At 54.6% G+C, this 20,586-nt stretch overlaps 1 protein-coding gene across 1 annotated transcript in view; it reads right to left on the bottom strand.

Moving 5' to 3' along the window:
* Nucleotides 1-20,586, bottom strand: part of SHANK2 (SH3 and multiple ankyrin repeat domains 2) — a gene marked incomplete at both ends in the record, with an annotated part of 469,126 nt that overhangs the window by 402,580 nt on the left and 45,960 nt on the right. The window contains 3 exons of the mRNA XM_079709253.1: nucleotides 6,781-6,897; nucleotides 17,818-17,985; nucleotides 19,017-19,168. Coding sequence (XP_079565379.1) covers nucleotides 6,781-6,897; nucleotides 17,818-17,985; nucleotides 19,017-19,168 — 437 coding nt within the window. The remainder of the gene's footprint in view (nucleotides 1-6,780; nucleotides 6,898-17,817; nucleotides 17,986-19,016; nucleotides 19,169-20,586) is intronic.

Raw genomic sequence — 20,586 nt, 5'->3', positions numbered from 1 at the left:
TCCTGCAGAAAGTGAGGGAATAAAGACTGGAAGGCAGAAGATGGGTGGGGGAGCGGGGGTGAATGCAGCGGTCCAGGGCAAGGATGCCCGTGGCCTGGGCCAGGCTGGGAGGGGTCAGAAGGGAGCTGACCAGACCTGGGAGAGGCGTCGTGAGGACCAGGAAGGCCAACCAGACTTCAGGCTGGAGCCACAGAGAGTCGGGCACTATGTACACAGGGGTAGGAGCCGTTATTGGAGCCACCCACGCTGTCTCCACGGGGATGTCGCCAGGGGGTGGACATCACTGCCAGAGCCCAGGGGAGAGATGAGTCGGCACGTTGGGACCCAGCCGGTGGTGTTTTCTGGAAGGTACCTAAGGACACAGACAGGCCTGCCTGAGGTCACCGTGGGGAGACCTGGGGCAATGGAGTGGGCGGCATGGACGCCAAGAGAAGATGCCCCGGAGCGGCTGAGCTGCGTGGGGACAAGGCGTGACCGCGGCGATGCCACCCGCTGCCCCGAGCGAGAAGGGGTGGAGTCTGGCCGTAGTGTCCTGTAAGAGAACAGGGGCAGGAAGTGGAGGCTGCCGAGTCCAGCAAGGTCTGGACGAGCCCTGCGGTGCAGACGTGCTGAGAAGTGAAGGCGGACGCGCTTGCGCAGCCAAGGCAACATGCGGAGGAGACGGCGGCGCCTGCGCATGCGCACGCGGCCCAAAGATGGAGGAGGAAGGGCCAAGACAGGCGGTCTGGGCGTTTTGCTTCAAATTACCCAGGACGGGCCGGCTTCAACTCCGGATTTCCAAGTCCTCCCACCCCCGGAACTCTCATTTCCACTGCACCGAGGCCGTCTTCGCATAGTGTCACAGACGTGAACTACTCAATGCTCCAAATTATAAGTCAGGAACTCATTTCCCAAGTCCTTTCTTCTCATAAGCCCAAGAAGAGCCTAGATGCGTGCGATCAGTAAAATTTTAAAGTGTAAAGAGCTGGGAAGTTGATGTCACCAGAGCGAGGTTGGAACCTGGCTCCACAGACCACCCTCCTTTGAAGGGTGGTGCCCCAAAGACCATGCTGCACACACGCCGTGGCGCACACCTTCACCTAACTTGTGACCAGTGGAGCCCCAACCTCCCCCCAGTCGAGGGGTTACAGGAACGTGTCCCCAAAGCCTGGGGGAGGAGAAACACAGGGTGGGTTTCGAAGCCCAGCTTTGGCATTTACCAGCTGAGCTGCTTTGGACCAAACCTGCATCTCCTGGCCTGTACAAGGGAATGACAACCAACAGTAGCCACCAAAGGCTCGTTGCAGGGATCTAAGGGGAAGGACCGTGGGGATAACTTTCTACACGCCCTCAACGCCCAGGGAATGATTACCCCTGTGATTGCCCCCACGGAGGCCCCCATCAGCTACTATGATGACTGCTCTATGGGATTCGAACAGGGCACAGAGACACAAACAGAACACAGCCTGTCTCTTTACTTTGGTTCTCAATAGAATAAAGAGGCCTGCTCCAGAGAGGCAGGGTTTATTTTTCTATCTTCCAGACAAATTGGCCCGGCCTAGTAACCTTTTGATATTTAATATTCCTTCCCTTCCTTCCTTGTCCAAGGTGGAAAAACAAACACCAGGCTGCGGCCCTCCCTCTGGTGCTCCTGGAAAGCCAGCAACAGATCGAGGGAGTTGGTAGATTAGATGCAATTTGCTGCTTAAAATCAAAGCCCTAATAGGTTGATTTCATAAGAGGAGAAGAGAGAATATTCCGATCACCGTGTGTTTTACTGGAAGTGTACAGATGAGGTCTGCCTAAAATTGATAAAACAATCAATCCATAAACTTGATGCTTTCATATTTAATGAGAAGCTTTGTAAGTCAAATTAACAGCAGTATGGGCAGTATCACTTCACCATCCTAATCACCACCTTTACGGTCAACATCACCATCACCACCATCATCGTCACAGTAGTCACCATCATCATCACCATAGTCACCATCCATCATCATCACCATCATCAGCACCACCATCATCATCACCATCAACATCACCATCCTCATCATCACCACCATCATCACCATCACCATAGTCACCATCCGTCACCATCACCACCACCATCATCATCACCATAGTCACCATCCATCACCATCGCCACCACCATCATCATAATCACCATAGTCACGATTCATCATCACACCATAAACATCATCACCATCACCATCATCATCATCACCATAGTCACCATCCATCATCATGACCACCACCATCATCATCATCACCACAGTCACCATCCATCATCACACCATAAACATCATCACCATCACCATCATCATCATCACTGTAGTCACGATCCATCATCATGATCACCACCACCATCATCATCATCACCATAGTCACCATCCATCATCACAACATAAACATCATCACCATCACCATCATCATCATCACCATAGTCACCATCCATCATCATGACCACCACCATCATCATCATCATCACCATAGTCACCATCCATCATCACACCATAAACATCATTACCATCACCATCATCATCATCACCATAGTCACCATCCATCATCATCACCACCACCATCATCATCATCACCATAGTCACCATCCATCATCACACCATAATCATCACCATTACAGCCACTCTTACTGAAAATCTGCCGTGTGCCAGGCATGCCATATGTTTGCTTTCTATTTTAAGCCTCTTAGCAACCCTGCAAGTTGGGTATAATTATCTCCATATTACAGAGGAGGGATTTTATGAAACCCAGACTGCCATGTCTCCCTGCATTGCAACTCTACCTTGAGGCTGCTTCTTAGTGCCTTTCCCTGACTCCCATCCTGACCCAAAGGCACTGTGTCCCCACACCTGGGACAGTCTATTTCTCAACGTTACCCCCCAGAGTGCCCTGTACGGCACCCCTTTCTGCTTGAAGTTGCAGAGTGGTTTCTCTTGTTGGCCCTGAGCCTGGCCTCACACAGCCATACACATCCCATGTATGTAGAAATTGAAAGTGGACACAGCAAGGAGGCCAGCACACCGGTGACTTGGGGAGGACAGGGCTTCAGGTTAGGTACAATTGCCGGGTGCGCCAGACAAAGGCTCAGGGACCTCCATCCCTCCCTCCATTCCTCTCAGACAGGTCATCACAAGGACGCTAGTGTGTATGGAGCTATGCATCTCTGAATCACACTGGGAGGCCGAATGGACCGGCTTCTCTTAGTACATCAGTGAGATGCCTCAACGGCTGGGGCGGGGCTGAGGGAAAAGATTAAAGGTCACACTAGCATCCCAGGGAGGGGCACGAGGGATTCATGAAGCTGAATCCCAGAACACTTGCTGACTCCCAAATGGACATGCTGTCCAGGGGCTATGGGGCCACCAAGCACCAGTCTGTGACCCTCTGTGATGGCCCCTGGGACATAATGCAATTCAGGGTGTCCGAAACAGGAGATGCCACCAAAGGCACTTCTACCCATGCTGCCGCAGAGGGACAGATGGGTGGAGCTGGACAGCAGTAGGCTGGCCCCGAAGGTCCCAGGACCCTGGAGAGGGGCCAGCTCTCACTCCCTGAAGGGGCCTTCCTGGCATGCTAGGAGGAGGGCACTCAGCCCTGGAGTGGGGAGTCTGTCCTCACCTTACGTCTGGTGAGAGGACAGATGCGGCCTTCTATGCCTGGCCGGGCCTGGCAAACTGGGGTCCACAGGCTAACCTGGACCGCTGCCTGTTTTATAAATAAAGTTTTATTGGCGCACAGCCACACATTAATCTGCATATCATCTGTGGTTAAGTTCACACTGCGGCAGCAGAGTTGAGTAGCTGTGAAGAAGTCCACGTGGTCTGAAAAGCCAGAATATTTACTAAGTGACTCTTTACAGAAAAAGTCTGCTGGACCCTCTAACCTAAGGCAGGAGTGAAGGAGTTTTCCTGAGAGCCCTGGGCAGCTCTGGGCCCTCCTACAGCCATCAGCCGAGGGTGGGGACAAATCTGGAGGATGCAGAGTGACACCAGTCAAACCCAGCACCATGAATAACTCAGAATTCAGATTCTCAACACGTCTTGACATTTTCTAACAGAAAGGTTACATGTTCAAAGACCATCTTGTCCACCATTATTTCAAGAGACAGAAAACATGGTTTTCTGGGTTTTGTTTTGGTTTTTTTAATGATAAAATATGCTTAAAATCTACTGGGGACAATTAAGGGATGTTTTTCCCCTCTAAGGCAATAATTAAGAAGCACACGTTGGCACAGATGTTTTACCAGCCAAAGCCAAGGCTCACGATGCGTGTTTTTCTAGTGCAGCCGAGCAAGGTCTCTCCATGCTCATAAAGCCATTCCAACATCCAAATGCCTTGGAAGACCTAGGGCCCCAGCTGCGTGCAAATCCCATCAGTATGCTTTCATTGAGGAGCTGGCCAGCACCTCTCAGAATACTCCTTGGCGTCAAACTGAAATTCCTCCCCAACTGCATCTGGCTGAGCTGCTCTCCTGTGCCAGGAGCAGGGGACACCCTGAAGGACGGTGGTTTACGCCCCTGAGAAGGTGAGCCCAAGCGGGGAGGGGATGCCCCTAGGGAAGACAGGCAAGGCCTAATAATGACCTGCTCCTGGGCAGTTCACCCTGGCTGTACTGCAAAGGGCTACAGAGTAAAAAGTACAACTAACTCTATCAGGGGCTCATCAAGGAAAGGCTTGACTGAGGGCAGGATATCTCAGTTGGGTTTTGAAGGATGCATAGGAGTTTTCTAGGGCAAAGAATCTAGGAGGTTTCAATAGCTAGAAGCAAAGTGGGATTACAGAGTGGCTGGAGGGGCCTTGGATGGAGTAGCCATGGAGTGAGCAGGGAAAGGACTTGGGTGTAGGCAAAGGCTGGAGATTTCACTCAAAAAGATGGAATCATTGCTTTGGATTGGATGGCAGAGAGAGGATAAGCAGAGTGCACACAGGTTAGGGGCCCCCGGCAGTCACCCTAATCCATGATTTCCCCTCTGTTTCTCTAGGTGGTGGACCCCCCACCCCTATTTTGCTCAGCTGCTCTGTGGAGTGTCCACACCTCCCCCCTCCAGACCTTAAGTTCCTTGAAATCAGAGAAAGAGAAGAATAAAAGAAAGGACAGAGGAGCCCTTACTAGTGATGTCCAGGAACTATCTTGACTTCAGGCACCAAGGAAACTGACACCACCCCCTGAAGCAGTGCCCCAACCCATCTCTGGGGAGCCAGCCCCTTCCCACACCCCTCCATGTGCCCCCCTACTGACTTCTGGCCTCCCCCTGCGTCTCGGCAGGACCAGAGGCTCTCAGCTTCACTCTCCATGTGGTAGCCCAGTGGTCACACTGCATGGGGTGTGCACATCCCACCCCTGCGGCTTCCCAAGCACACTCACTCCCAGCTCGCCTTGGTTTTCAGTCCATCTCACACAGAAGACTGTGGGTTTTGTACAAATTGTTCTCATCGAGGCTTCACTTGTGGGTGTGTCCCCAAAAGTAGTGAGAGCGGGGTCCTGAAGAAAGATATGCACGTTCACAGCATCACTATTCACAACAGCCAAGAGGTGGAGGCGACCCATGTCCCCTGACAGATGAATGGACAAAATGTGGTCCATCCACACAATGGAAGATTACTCAGCCTTAAAAAGGAAGGAAATTCTGTCACAGGCAACAATACGGATAAACCTTGAGGATATTATGCTCAGTGAAATAAGCCAGACACAAGAGGGCAAATACTGTGTGATTCCACTCCCATGAGGTCCCTAGAGGAGTCAAATCCAAAGAGACAGAAAGTAGCTGGTGGGGGCCAGGGGCTGGAGAGGGCATGGGGAGTGAATGTTTAATGGGGACAGAGTGTCAGTTTGGAAGGATGGAAAGTTCTGGAGAGGGATGGAGGGGATGGTCATACAATAATGCGAGTGCAGTCAATGCACTGAACTGCATGCTTAAAAATAGTTAAGACAGTCAAATGTTTGTTATGTTTTACAATATTTAGCTACAATTAAAAAGGAATTAAAAAGAAAAAGCCCACTGAGGACATGTTTGTACATGTAGTGATGTAAGGCTTGCCTCTGTTTCATGGTGGTCCTGTTGGGGTCTGGTGGGGCACCATAACTGTCTTGGGGGCTCTGTCAGCCACACCCTTCCCCATTTCATGGCTCCCCCCCCCAGGCCCCAGTAGAGACCCCCTGTGGGGTACGTGTGACACCATAACCGCAGAGTCTGCACCCTCAGCCATGGGGGTTTCGATGCCCATCTCTGACTGTACCAGCTGTGCTCCAGGACCCTCCTCTCATTTTCTGTGACTCAGTTTTCTTCTCTACAACAGGGATAACCACTCTCAAAGAAGCAGGTGAGGACCACTCCCCGCGCTGCACTGAGCACGTCTCCCCAGATTCCTATGTTGAAGCCCTAACCTCCCAATGTGACTGTATCTGGAGATGGGTCTTCAGGAGGTGATTAGGTTAAATGAGGTCATGAGGGTGGGGCCCCGATCTGATAGGATTAGTGTCCTTAGAAGAAGAGACACCAGTGCTCGTTCTCTCTCTCCACATGTAAGGACACAGTGAGAGGGGTCATGCAAACCCAAACCAGGAAGACGACCTTCTCCTGGAACCAAGCAGGCTGGCACCTTGATCTGGGACGTCCAGCCAGGACTGTGAGAAATAAACATCTGCTGTTTAAGCTGCCCCATCTGTGGGACTCTGTGCCGGCAGCTGGAGCTGGACATCCACCTGCAAAGCACTCAGCACAGCCCTGGCCCCGGTGCCCACGTGGTTATGGAGGGTGTGGGGCAGCTGCCCTGCTCACTGACCTGGTTGTAGAGGGCGCAGATGTGCAGGGCCGTGTTCCCCGAGGCGTTCTGGGCCCCCATGTCAGCCCCGTAGAAGAGCAGGTGCTCCAGGTGCTGCACGTGTCCATACCTGCAGGCCTGAAAGGAGAGTCCACGCTGTAAACCGGGAGCTGCCCGGGATGCACCGAGCACCCCCAGAACCAACGGTGTGGCCAACACAGCCCAGCCCCCATTCTGGACCAGGTCCCATCCCTCAGACCCCTGGGGAATCAGGAGAAGGAACTCGTATTGGGTTTGAGGACTGTGCTCACCTGTTCGACTGGGGGGTCTGCAAAGGGGCCCCGTTCCTTCCATTCAGCCCCGAGGCCTGGGAAGCCCAGAGAGACCAGGGCATGTCTTTGCCCCTGGCCTCAGCGACCTGCCCCAGGAAATGCAGACCAGGATGTTCCATCCCAGGTCTTGTTTATCCAAGCTCCCCACCCCAGAGGAGGCGTGGAAACAGCCGGGAGCGGTGCATGGACCCGGCTGTGTCCTGGGAAGAGATCCCGCCTGTCCTCTTCAAGGCAAGGGGCAGCCCCACCCTTTTCTGAGCCCTTCTAGGAGGTGATGTGTGATTTATGAGCCAACAGGGCTTTGGGGTCGACCAGATCTGGCCTCGTTTTCCAGAACTTTCACTGAGCCTCTGTCTTCATGTGTAAATGGAAACCCTACTCTTCCCAGGGTTCTCATGAGAGTCACATGAATAAGGGGCCTGAAAGGACCCCCAGTGATGCTCGGGGGCAGGCCAGCTGCCCCCCACCCCTTGCAGCTCACAGGGAGCAGGGAGGGCCCCGTACTGTGACCAAGGGGGCTGCTGTCCAGGTCCATCAGAGGGTCCAGTGCATGCCGCTCGATGCTGGAGCAACCCTTGACCTTGGGAAGCAAGTCATATCCGACTAACCCCACCCCATCCACCGGCACTTCCTGGACACCCAGCGATGGGCAGTCCCAAGGGCGTAAGACCCACTGTCCCTCTGGTGGGGTGACAACCGGATAGGGAGACATGAAAGGCAGGAAGCAGGGGTTCTGACTCAGAACTGCTCACTCCGAGGGTGGGGAAGCACCCGGTGGGGAGATGGCCGGCCAGGCCAGGACAGGCAGCTGTGGGTGGTTCGGGTTGGGCTGCACAGTAGCCAGAGGAAGAAACGCTCAGTAATTCTGCCTTTCCGATAACTGAGACAGACTGAGGGGCGTTTCACCCCTGCACAGTACACGACAAAGAGCTACACCTCGCCAATTAATAGAGAGGAGAGATGACAGGAAAGACACGGGAACTAGTAATTGGATGAGCTTTAAAAAAAAAACCCTGAGAAACACCCACTTACAACCCCTGTGCTGCCCATAAAATCATCTCATCCGTTTACAGAGCAGATCGTTACCGAAGACACGGTTGCTTTTCCCTGCCCACCCGCACCTTCCCTTCTTGTGGCAACAGCGCCTGCCTCTTCCTCTGGGGGCCACCTGACCCCACTCCCAGAGATCTGGGGGCCTGCCCCACCCCCATGCCTGCAGTGGACACAGAACATTCTATCTTCTGGCCACAGGCGTGGGCTGGGGATGCCCAAGTGACTCTTGGGGGCCTGTGAAGATGAGACTGGAACATCTGTCAGAACCACTGAGAAAATGAAGTTCTCTCTTTTCCTCCAAGGTGGCCAGGAAAAAAGCCACAGAAGCCCGGAGCTGCTGGGGCCACCAATGCAGAGGAAGGGAGAAGTGGGAGCTAAAGGAAGGAGAGAGAAAACAAGACACAAACACACACACACACACACACACACACACACACACACACACACACACACACACACACACACGGCCAAGCAACAGATGCCCTGTGGACCCCTCTCAGCTACAACTGTGCCTGGGTTTTTCAGGATGTAAGCTTAGGCATAATTTTCATTTTTCCCTTAAGCCAGTTTGAGTTGGGATTTCTGTTCCTTAAATTGAAGGAGCCCTGGCTAATCAACTCTCTCCAAAGAACTTCCAGGAGGCAAGACTGTGTTATGGCTTAATTGAATTGTCCTGTAGTCAAAAACAAAGAGAGTTAGCGTAAAAAACATTTTTACGATCACTCCAGGCTCACCCTTCCTCTTCCCCTGGTTAATCTGAAATTGTGAGGTTTTACATTACATCATCGGGATGGTGTTCACGTTCTCCCCACCAAGGGTTACAATAGGATCAATGCGAAAAGGTAAAATAGAGCCTTTTACTCTGGGCGGACTGTCAGGGAAAGAACCCCCCTCAAGGGCTTCTTTCTCCAAGCCTATTGTTTGAAAACAAGCGAAACCAGAAAAATCGACAAGTGCTGAAACAAAAAAATCTCCTGTAATCCCACAGTCTTAAATTCTACCATTCACTTTTCTAAAGGATCTTCTTTGCATGTCTCTTCTTTTAAACCACCGGCTGTTATGTGATAGAAGCCGTACTTGCTGAGGAAGCAGCCTCGCAGACGGGAAAGGGTGAAGGGAATCTGAGCAAGGTGCCGGCCAGACCAGTCAGCAGGCTGGCTGCATTCAGCGGGGCTGAGCAACAGGTAAATGAATGAAGGAAAATGGGAGCAGGTTTCCCACTGTCAAAGAAAGGGAGTTACTAATCCAGTGCAGGAGAAAACCAGAATAAACTCTATGGTACTGGATGGGAAAAAGAGGTATCAGTATAAGCACATGGTTTTCAATATAGAGAAGAGCATAAAAGTAAATGTGTAGGTACACGTGGACGTGCGAGGACGTGTGTCCCTAACTCCCCCTCTTGGGAGGGGCTGGGATGAGCAACAGCCCGGTAGCAGTGAACACACTTAATACTCGGATCTTGGGTTCTAAATACCACTTTATACAGTAAGTCCCCCTACATATGAAAAAGTCCAGTTCTGAAAGGGCCTTCGTAAGTCCAATTTTTCCATAAGTCCAACAAAGTTAGCCTAGGTTGCAGATAACACCAGACACGGGAACTAAGTTACGTGACTGGACATGCGAACACATTCTCATCTTTGAAAGCTTGCAACCTGAAGGTTCGTATGTAAGGGACTTACTGAACTCAAAAGAACAAGGGCTTCTACAGAGATGGCCTATTCCAGGGCTGAGGCAGGAAAAGAACGAGATGAGCTTGGAATACCTTGTTGAGCCAGAAGGTAAGGAAGTGCTCAGGAAACGATGGGGGTGTGTCCACAGGACACACAGGCCATCTTGATGAGGCTCCCTGGACCCAAGGTGGGACAACATTAACAAATGGTTACCTGTTGAATAAACAGAAATCCACAAAACCACGTTGCTACAAATAAGTGAATAAATAAACAAGAAGAGAAAGCTCTTCCTGATAACAGAAAGCCAACTAATTAGTGTGACAAGCAAGGATGGGAGGAGAAAATCTCCACTTAGCAATTAATTACTTAATTCAGACAAGAAATACCATTGGGTGCTAAAACTAGCAGGTGAGAGGGAGATGAGAAAAGGGGTTTTCTAACATAGTCTAAAGATCCCACAAAATCCTAACTTCAAAGGGAAGAGAAAACTATGGTGGAGAACCTGGCAGATTTCCCGTGATCAGGGGGTCAGAGTGAACATCACCCAGCAAATGGTCACCACCTGCCACGTAACAGGACTGCCAGAAACACAGGTCCCTTCCATGATATTCCTGCAAAAATGCACATCTTGCATCTCATCACGAGGAAACACGGAGCAAACCCAAATTGGGAGACAGTCTCCAAACTGACTACCCCATAATCTTCAAAAGAGTCCCTTGAGAGAATCTAGGGAAGACTGATGCAGTCTCACAGATGGAAGGGCTCCTGCAGGGTCCCGGACTGGATCCTTTGACTGTAACGGGCATTATTGGGACAATGGGAAAAACTCAAATGTGGTCTCTGAATGAAGGGAATACAGGAGTTCTCTGTATTGCTTTTGTAACTCCTCTTAAAGTTTAAAATTAAATACTCATTCACAGTTAAAAAAAAAAAAGAAAAAGAAATGAGTGCTTGCTTGACATAAGGACCTCAACGCTCATCAAAGTAAGAATTTGTCCTCCCCCAAGATAAGCCATGCTAACCCTCTGTCCTTCTTCTGAAAAGGGTGTTGTCCTCTCTGGCCCTTGGGAGACAGATTAAAAGGGTTGACAGAGGTCAGAGAGTAACTAGAATGTAAAACAAAACAGCACCTCTTACACCCACATTGCTTACCCATTTTTTTCTGAGATGCTTTATGGAAAATGCATGTATGTGTGGGGCTCTGCCCACATCTCCTGCCTGCAAATCTCCCGGGCACGAGTATTTGGAGGAGACTCCCCACAAGATCTGGGATTTGGAATTCACCGACCTGTGCTGGGCATCCCCCCCAAACACATAATTTGGTGTAAATTAGGGAAAAGAGTGCTCCTTCCTTCAAGCACTTCACTGCCACCTGCTGGACACCTGTTGTGATAAATCTACAAGCCTACATTTACAGCAAGTGTAACAGCGCCCCCTGGGGTTGTGCAATGCAATTGGAGCAATAAGGAGTCCACTGCATTGCAAGTGCTTCTGCTTGGTTCAGTGCCACCAGCAAAATTATTTAAGTCCACACCACACTTAGGCTTTTCTCCTATAATATGTACTTTATAAGATAAGCGGGAGATATGACAGCAGAACAGTTAGCATGCCGTAAGCACCCACACAGAGAGACCCAGAACCACACCCTGCTTTGAGCACCATGAGGGAAACTCCCCAGGGGCCTGTCCCTTACTGTGGGGTCAGGGGAAGCGCCAAGGACTTGGAGCCCAGGGCTGAGGGTGAGCAGGGGTGAGCTCAGCAAGGAAGAGGGACAGGAGGGAGCAGTGGCCAAAAACTGTAATTTCCTTAAAGTTAAAACTCCTCACTTGAAAATGATAAATAATAAATAGCAACCAATAACAAAGTTACGGCCAAATGATAAAACATCCTTTACAGAATCATTGCAGGAATCAAATGAGACCTGTGTGAAGGCCTGTGAGCAAATTGGTTAAGTGCTCTCTGACTGACAGGTATCATTCCTCCCAGACATGGCCTGATGACAATGATAAGGATGACAGTGATGGGGGCGTGGCCAGATGATAACGACCATGATGGTGATGGGGGCGTGGCCAGATGAGAATGATGGTGATGATGGTGATGATGGTGGCGTGGCCCGATGAGAATGATGGTGATGATGGTGGCGTGGCCAGATGAGAATGATGGTGATGATGGTGGCGTGGCCAGATGAGGATGGTGATGATGGGGGCATGGCCAGATGAGAATGATGGTGATGATGGGGGCGTGGCCAGCACTTATTGAGCACTTACTAGATGCCAGGTGCTATAGTCAATGCATCATTTATCTGTCTTGAGAGCTTTATGAATTGTTACTCAGCCAGCTTTAGAGATTAGCAAAGAAGCACAGAGAGGGTAAGCCACTTGCTCAGGTGACCCAGGCCATGTCGAGGGGGTTTTGCAATCCCAGCCCAGAATATACGCTACTGACAGCACGAGAAGGAAATCTCACATCCTCCAAATGGAATCGACAGACTCAGGGAAGGAGGAAGGGAGCGAGACGCCCCATGTGGGCCAGTCCTGTGGGCATAGCTGCCCACGAAGGTGTGTGGAAACACGAGACCAAGCAGCTGTCCTCTCACTGGGGACGGCGTCCTCTTCAGGAACCTTGGCTTCACCAGCAACTCTTCCTCAGGTCCTGAGACAGCCAACCCCCACCCCCTTAGGTCGGAGCTAGGTGCCGGGCACTGCCCCGGTGGATATGAAAGTACTTGGCAACTAAAACTTCAGTGAAGCCCCCGTTATCTGGCCCACCATGTTCTGGGAATGCATCTGGGTGTTTTTTACTTTCTTCTTTATGTTTCTTCATAGTTTTAAAGACTTTCATGTCGAGCAGATATTTCTTTTGTAATGAAAAAAATTAGAGTAACCTGAATAAGTTGAAAGATGGTTTGCAGACAGTTCAAAAAAGTTCTCTTCCAAAGTCAGCATTCAGGGGACGGGCCCCCCCCAGTCGCGGGGCCTGGGGGCTGGATGTGAAGACCTCCCTTTGCAATTAAACACCTGCCCGGGGCAACGCCCCGGAAAGCCACGCAAGCCTTCTGCAACACCTGTGAGTAGGTCAGGCTGCGGGCACTCAGGTGGCCTGGAAGGATGCGGAGCCAGCCGGTTGGGAAGGAGCTGTGGGCTGCCACGCAGGGGGAGTTGTGGACCCCAGAACTCCGAGGTGCTTCTCCAAGACAGGAGGGCCAGAATCAGTCCAGCCGGGCGATGCAAACCCACCTGCCCCCTACTTCCTTCTGCCACAAGTGCCTTGTCATTAGAGGGGTGACTTCTGTCTGAGAGCCCTGGAGGCTGGATAAAGAAGCAGGCTTCTGGCGGGAGCCGCACTGGGAGCCTCGGGCAGGTCACTCACCCTCTCTGGGCCCGGCTAACTCAGAGACCAGCGAGGGTGCCTGCGAGGGCTGCTGGAGGGGTGTGAAAAGATGGAGAGGACAGAGTTTGCTGGGTGACCGTGAGCCCTGATGGAGGATGATAATCCGGGGGCGGGGGGACGCAGTGTGCGAGGTTCCTCGCTGAGCCCCCTGCACGATGCCCTCCTGACGGTCACGCCAGAGCAGGTGAAGACAGCGGCTTAGATAACGCAGGTGCTTCTGCAGGACTTGCGTGAAAAAGAAACCCGCCATTAGAGGGCGGTGGACGGACCCTGACATGTGACGCGGGATAGCGGAGCAGGATGGGACAACTGGGCTGAAGGCCTCCAAGCTCCAAAGGCGCTGACGGGGGCGGGGACCCCGGAGGTTGGGTAGCTCTGGTGCTGGATGCTCGGAATCCACGCAGGGGGTGTCAGGGGCTGGAATCATGGCAGGGAGCCGGCACCGAAGAAAGTGACGGCCACTGCCCCAACACACAGAGTCACCCTCCGTCTCAGGGCAGCCGTCCCAAGAGACAAGCGAGATGGCCACGACTGTCACCTGCATTCGATGAGGGAGTCAGACTCAGTGTGAGGCCAACCCAGCACGGAGCAGGGTGAAACATTAGCCTGGTTGAGGGGGGAGGGGAGAACAGGTAGGCAGGGGGGTGAGGGGAGGAAAGAAGGGAGCCCAGAGAGTTCTCCAAGGTCGTCGGGGCACGGAGCCCCCCCCGGTGAGGGGTCCTTCAGCTGGACTTGGGCTGAACGCCTCGTGTTCTGTGTTTCTGATGCTCTGGCATCAGGGGTCTTGCTGGCTGCTCCCCTGAAGGCACTGCCCTGCCAGGAAGAGCTGATTCCCGGAGATGGAAAAGGACTCAGCCATGAGCACAGCTTCCAAATACAAACCACCGTGCAGAGTCCTCACCTGAGCCCTCCTCTATGGGGCCCTCACACTCAGGGCCCCTCAGCCCTGTCCTAAGCACCCAGGGCAGGTCCCTGTGCCTCAGGGCCACTGAGGTCACTCAGCCTGCTTGTCATGCCTCACCTGTTCCTTCCCTCGAAAACCACAGTAACGTCTCTGCGCGCACAACACCCCCGCCTTCCCTGCGTGGCCATGGGTGGTGGGCTGTGCCCCTCTTCTTGGGGTCCGTAACAAACCATTCTTGCTGGCAGGTATCTCCTGATGGGTTGGCCTCACCAGGCGTGAATAGTAGAAAAACCGACATTTAACAGAGAGGCTTAGGAGCAGATGCTGGGCATACGGAAATACAGGGTCCTTGAGGATTCTTCCAAAAGGGGCCGATAAAGCTCCGATCTGTGCCAGTGAAGGCCTGAGGTCTGTCCCAGCATCTGGGACACCGTCCCCGTGCCCAGTAGGGTCCAGGGCCCACCGCCCGGGGGACTCGGACCCTGCCCCAGTGCCGTGACTGCTTGGGGCAAATGCTTTCCCTGCATCCCTCTCGAATCCCACATTTAAGGACAGTATACTCTGAATTCACATTTTGGAGTTCAAAAAGAGAACTCTGCAAAACAACAAAAGGAATATGCCTAAAGGGTGGATAAATCTAGGGAAAAAAAGAATGTAGGCGTTTTCAGGTAGGATGGTTTGGTTCCCAGGTCGTATACACATTTGGCCCGTCACGTCCTGGGAGGGCTCAGGCATTCAAGGAACCCTGGAGTTAAACGTCTCTGTTCTGTGGACACTCCTTTCCCAATGATGGTAGGGGTGGGGCGGGGTAGGCTGCTCTCAGACACATCACTGAACGGGACATCAGGCGTGGAGCTGACCTGGCCCAGCTCTTCCCTCGGACGGGCTAGGGGGATGGGCCTAGGGGGATGGGCCCAGGGGGATGCCCCGCTTGACCCTGTCACTCACAGCTTGGCCTGGTACCCTGGACCAGCAGCCCTTGTGCAGAGAGCCCGAGGGTCACGAGGAGGGCGCGGGGCTCCTGTCCTCAGGTGGCCTCCCCTCCTCACCCGGGGCCTCCCGGTCTGCATCTCCTCCTTCCACAGGGGTCCCCGGGGGGCTGAATGGTCCCCCCAGGGCTGCTCACGCCAACAGAGCTAGGACCCCCCTTGGGAGTCGCTGGCAGAGCCTGAAACTCTCCCCTTTCACACCCTCAACGGGTCCACGTGTGACGATGGGCTTGGCCTTTTAAAGGTCACCACGGAGCTGACGGCCAAGTGCAGCTATGAGCAGACGGACAGAGCACTGCCCACACCTTGGGGACGCCCGTCCTGCCCCAGCCTGGTCACCGTGTGAACCAACCCGGGGAGATGTGAAGCACTGCCGGGCCTGCTCCACGTGTGGGCACAGACGTGAGTGTGTGCGTGTGAGCACGTGTGGGTCTGTAATCTTTGTTCACATCAATTTGTCTCGCTGTCCCCACCCCCCGCCACGGGGACGTAAGACCCACAGGACTGGGTGTTTCTGTTCACCGCTGGGTTCGGTGTCCAGGACACTGAGCGGGCCTGGCAGGTGACACGTGTGCCAGTGGGTAGGCGTGGGCCTGCGGTGTGGCTGCAACGCCCGGGGCTTTGGCTAAGTGGCTCATGGTGGCCGCCTGGCACCCGAACACCACGGAACGTGAGCAGTTATGGGTCTAGGCCCCAGGCCCAACGGGGTCTCCAGCACTCATTTGCTTTGCTGAATTAAAGGAGGCAGATCCTTGGAGCACGGCCCATTCCTGGGGGCGGCAGACGCCCCCCAATCGGCAAGGCCGCCAGTCGAGGTGGCCGGTGGTGGAGGCGCCCTGAGCCTGTGCCCCTGCCCTTCAGCTCTGCCCTCCGCCCCCAGCCTCTCAGGCCCTTTGCGGCCTCACTCCCCGCATAACTGACCCTTCCATCCACCAAGAGGCACGCGTGCCTCCTCTCAGGCTGAGCGGCATCCCCACAGGGCCCACACCTCCCCTGGGAACGCGGTGGTTTCATAGGACGAATCTGAACCCAAACGAAGACAGCATCACAGAACTTGAGATCTGCCGAGCAGGAAACCTCGGGGACGCAGAGTCTTCACTCCACCCAAGCCCTTCTGCTCCGTTTCCATGTCTCCAGAAGGATGCAAGCTGGTGCGACACTGAGACCCTCAGCGGGAGACTCACATCCCTACTCCTTTGCCTCTTCCAGGCCCAGGGGGCGCCTTTAGCGCCCGGATGTGTGAGGGCAGGCCCACGCCATCTGTCCAGGCTGGCAGTGCCCACTGGGAGCTCCACTGCCGGGACCACGGCCTCCAGCCTCATGCTCGGATGCCAAGTGACAACCCCACTGGGGGAGGGGCAACTCCTCCCAGTACCTTCTTCAGTGAAGCCCTGGAGACCTGGAACCGGTCACTGGTGAGGTCCACGCTGGGCCCTCCGTCCCCCGTGTCCCCTGAGCAGCTCACCTCCCGCCCCCCGCACGGAAGAAGCCAACAGTACCGACGTCATCCACTGCCCAGCACCACTGTGGGCGACAAACAGAGCAACGCGGGCTCTGGGGTTGTGTGCAGCCTTGGTCGGGGAGCTGGGGGCCCAGGATGTGACACTCCAGGCAGAAGCAACTGCTTCAGCCAAGAGGCCAAAGCAGGAAGGCTGGACTTATCTGGAAAACATTGGGTCTTGCTAACATTCCGTCCTCTCTATGGCCCGAAGGTGTGGGAGGCCCTGCTGATGCCCACTTTACAGAGGAGCAAACAGAGGCCCAGCGGGCAGGCAGGCATCACTGCTCCTCTGAGGTCCCGCCCAGGGTGTGGGCTCGAAGCTGTGAACAGCTTCTCAGAAGTTCCCCCTCCCCCAGCACAGCCCTGTCACACCACAGGAGGGAACTGGATGCTTCTCCAGGCTGCGGGGACGCTGATGAACCGGAACTGAGCACTAGAAAGGCCAGGCGGGGGTGGGGGGTGGGCCCTGGGGGGTGGGGGGTGGGCCCACCCGCTGCACCTTAGCAGCCGGGTCCTCTGACCACAGTGGGCAGGTGTGTGACCCTGCTCAGATGGGCAGGTGTGTAAGGTGATGGCGGTGGAGGGAAACAGGCAGCCTGAGAAGCAGTGAAATTCACTGCAACGTAAAGGCCGAGCAAGAGAACGTCAGAGCCTCTTCCTTGACCTCCTGGACGGGCTCTCCCCTTGACCTCCTGGGCGGATATTCCCCCTCTGCTTTCCCAAACCCACTGTCCACCCTTCTCCACCCGGAGACCCTGACCTCCAGGCCTGCACCACTAGGCTCTGTGATTGGCCTGCTCTGGCGGGGCTCAGCCAATGGGAGGGCTGGAGGATGAAGCAGCCGTGGTACTTCTTTCCCGCATCCCTCCGCGACACGTCTCCCGCTGGGGGCTCTCCTCCTCGGCCCGCTGTCCCCGCTTCCGGGGACACAGTGTCTCCTCTCCTTGCCCTCGGTCCACTAAAGACTCTTCATCGGAGCCACTAGGTGGATCTGTTTCTGTCACGACTACAGCCGACATTCCCCCAACTCCACTGTTGCAGGTGGCATCTGGGAAACGTTCGCCTCATCCATGGAAATCGGGCCCTGTGCTGGGTCACCTGTGCTCAGAAAGCACCTGCACGCTCTATCAGGGCGCCCACGGCTCCTACGGAGGGGACATTCACCCAGCACCCCAGCCCCGCCCGTCGGGAGAGCAGGTGAGGGGCGAGCCCCACGCACCTGGTGGATCTCGTGCCAGCCATTCTCGTCCTTGCAGCTCACGGCCGCGTGCTCGTGCAGCAGCAGCTCGCAGCAGCAGGGGTCGCCCCCGACCACCGCAGTGTGATACAGCGGCGTGAGACCGTAGCTGTCCTTGTAATCCGGGGATGCTCCAAGCTCCAACAGGGTCTGAAAAAAACACCAACGTGTGGTCATTGGTCTCACACCCCCCTTCACAGGAGTGAATCGATCAAGAAGGAAGAGGAAGGTCACGCTCCCCCGGGCCAGGGTGACGGAGCCCTCGGCTCCCGAGCTTTTCCTGGCCTCCCAGAATTAAGGAGGCCTCAACTTAGATGACGAGGTTTCTGGCCCTAAAGGAGCACTTGGTGCCAGGCACGCACACGTGCTTACACATCCGGGAGATGGGGAGGCCTTCTGCACACGTGGCCCTCTGGGCACTACCTGCTTGAGCCCGGCTGGTCCCTGTGGACCAGCAGACAGCAACGAGGGGAAGGTGACATTTGCAGGAAAAAGGTGTGAACCTAAAAGTCCAGTGTAAACCATCTCCGTGCACGTCCTGCAGCTGGCAAAACTAGCAAGCATTGTCACGAACACTTGATTTCCGAGGAAGCCAGCTGATGAGTGTGCAGCTGCTATGCAGTTAAGAAGTCTGCTTTACAGAAAAGCACCATCTTGGGGGTCGTCACCCCACAGCAGCGGGTCCTCTCCCCTCCTCGCCAGGGCCCTGATAGAGCATGGGCTGGGGGCATGCGCCCTGTGCCCGCAGGCACAGAGCCAGGGCCAGTAGAGCATGCTCGAAGAACAGTGTGGGGAGGAAGACGGGGGTGAGGTCCGCCCTCACCCCTCCCTCGGCATCAGCTTCCAATGTCTGGGGCGGCTCTGGCAGCAGCGAGGCTGGCTCAGTGGCGGAGGGCTGGCTTTGCAGCCCCCTCCCGTGGAGGGAGGTGGGTTTGAGCTGAAAATACGAGCCCTTAGGCGGAATCAGAAGGGGAAAGATAACTTTCTGTGAGCAGCAGATTCTATAATAAAAGCAACCACACCAAGGGTGGGGGGGAGGGTCAGACCACACTTCTGAGCTCTAGTCAGACACAATTTGGGGTCACTGCAGGTGGCTGTCGTGGGATGGGGAGTGGGGCAGGGCGTACCCAGGGGATCAAGGAAGGGGGGGCGTCACCGTGTGAGATGGGCCCCGCCTGTACCTTCAGGGCCAGCAGGCTCCTGGCGCGGGCGGCTTTGTGCAGGGCCGTCATCCCGTCTTTGGCGCGGAAGTCCAGGTGGGCCCCGCCGTTTCGGAGAGCTTTGATCACCTCCACGGGGTCGTCCAGCTGCGCGGCTAAGGTCAGGGGAGTCTCTAGGGGCCCAAACACATGCACATCAGAACCAGCACTTGGGGAAAAGCTGCCAAGTCACATGACCCCCTTAACCAAGTTCAAACGTCCCAAAGCGAGCTTGACAAACTGACCCGCCAGGGCATCACGGCTCCCACCCACCTGCCGACCCCAAATGTCTGTGCACTTAGCATGGCTCTGGCAACCCTAGTGACGATGGCGGTGACTCTCGCGGTCACGGGCAAATAAAAACGGGGGCAGAGGCAGGGTTCCACATCAGCCCCTTGTGGGCTCTGAGTTCGAGAAGCTGCCCCGGCTGCCTCTGCCCTCGGTACACAGAATCCCGCAGCCCCAGCCGACGCTGCCCTGTAGGAGGAGGAGGGGTCAGTCGGGGCTGCAGCTAAAGACTGGAAAGGCAGATGCCCGCCTTTCCTCATTTAAACTTCACAGCATCTACGGGTATCTTGGCAGATGCCAGGGACTGAGCTGCAGGGAAACAAACGTGAGTAAGACATAGGGTCGTGCCCTGCTGGGGTCTCCATCTGGGAGAGCAGAGAGACCCCGGCAGTCATCACGATGGGACCGGACCAACGCAAGGAAGGACCCACATACGAAGTGGAGCAGAAGCCCAGGGGGCCGAAGGCTGAAGCCCGCCTCTGTGGCGACGAGGGTCGGGAAGGGGCTCCCACACCCCGTGCAGGTGGACCAGGCTGCAGGTGGCCATGGCCGAGGATGTCAGTCTTTGTTATCAGACATCCCTCCTCAGTGACCCTTACGCGCCCGCCATCGCCACCGCCAAGCAGAGCGCGTGACTCTGATGTGGTTAATTTGAGAGGCTCTTACGTTACAGAAAAGTGCAAAGAGGAACACAACTACACATGCAGGTTCCCGTGGCCCCAAACACTAATAGTCAATAAGGAATCGCTCTGTCCTCGAGCACGTTTTGAGAGTAAAAGGACTGGGGCATCTTCCACGGGGTGGAACGCCCTGCTAACCGCCTGTCACTGACACATCGTCACGTCACCGTCCATCCCCAGGAAAGGCAACTTCATCACGAATTTAGATTGACGACTCCCTTCTATTTTCAGTTACATTTAGTTATCCATAAATGGGCACGGTTTGGGGGGCTCTTAAAATTCACCGCTGGAATCCCTCTGCACCTTGATTTTTCGTGGTGAGTCTCGTGGGCTTACCCCGCTCCTTGAAACTCATCTGCAGCGGGTAGACACACCCTAGAGCATGTGTAAAGTGCAACTTATGCATTCTCTCCCAAGGGAGGTGGTACGATGCTTACGAATGCCACTGACACATCCCTGCTGTGTACCTATGAGAGGCACCTTCTCACGTGGGGGTTTTTGAAAATTAGGAGTTTGGGGACTTCCCTGGTGGTCCAGTGGTTAAGACTCCACACTCCCAATGCAGGGCACCCGGATTCGACCCC

This window comes from Hyperoodon ampullatus (assembly GCF_949752795.1).
Source record: "Hyperoodon ampullatus genome assembly, chromosome: 7".
In the NCBI taxonomy this organism is placed as follows: domain Eukaryota; kingdom Metazoa; phylum Chordata; class Mammalia; order Artiodactyla; family Ziphiidae; genus Hyperoodon; species Hyperoodon ampullatus.
The sequence above is the reverse complement of the archived record's forward strand: the minus strand, read 5'-3'. Positions and strand labels throughout refer to the sequence as shown.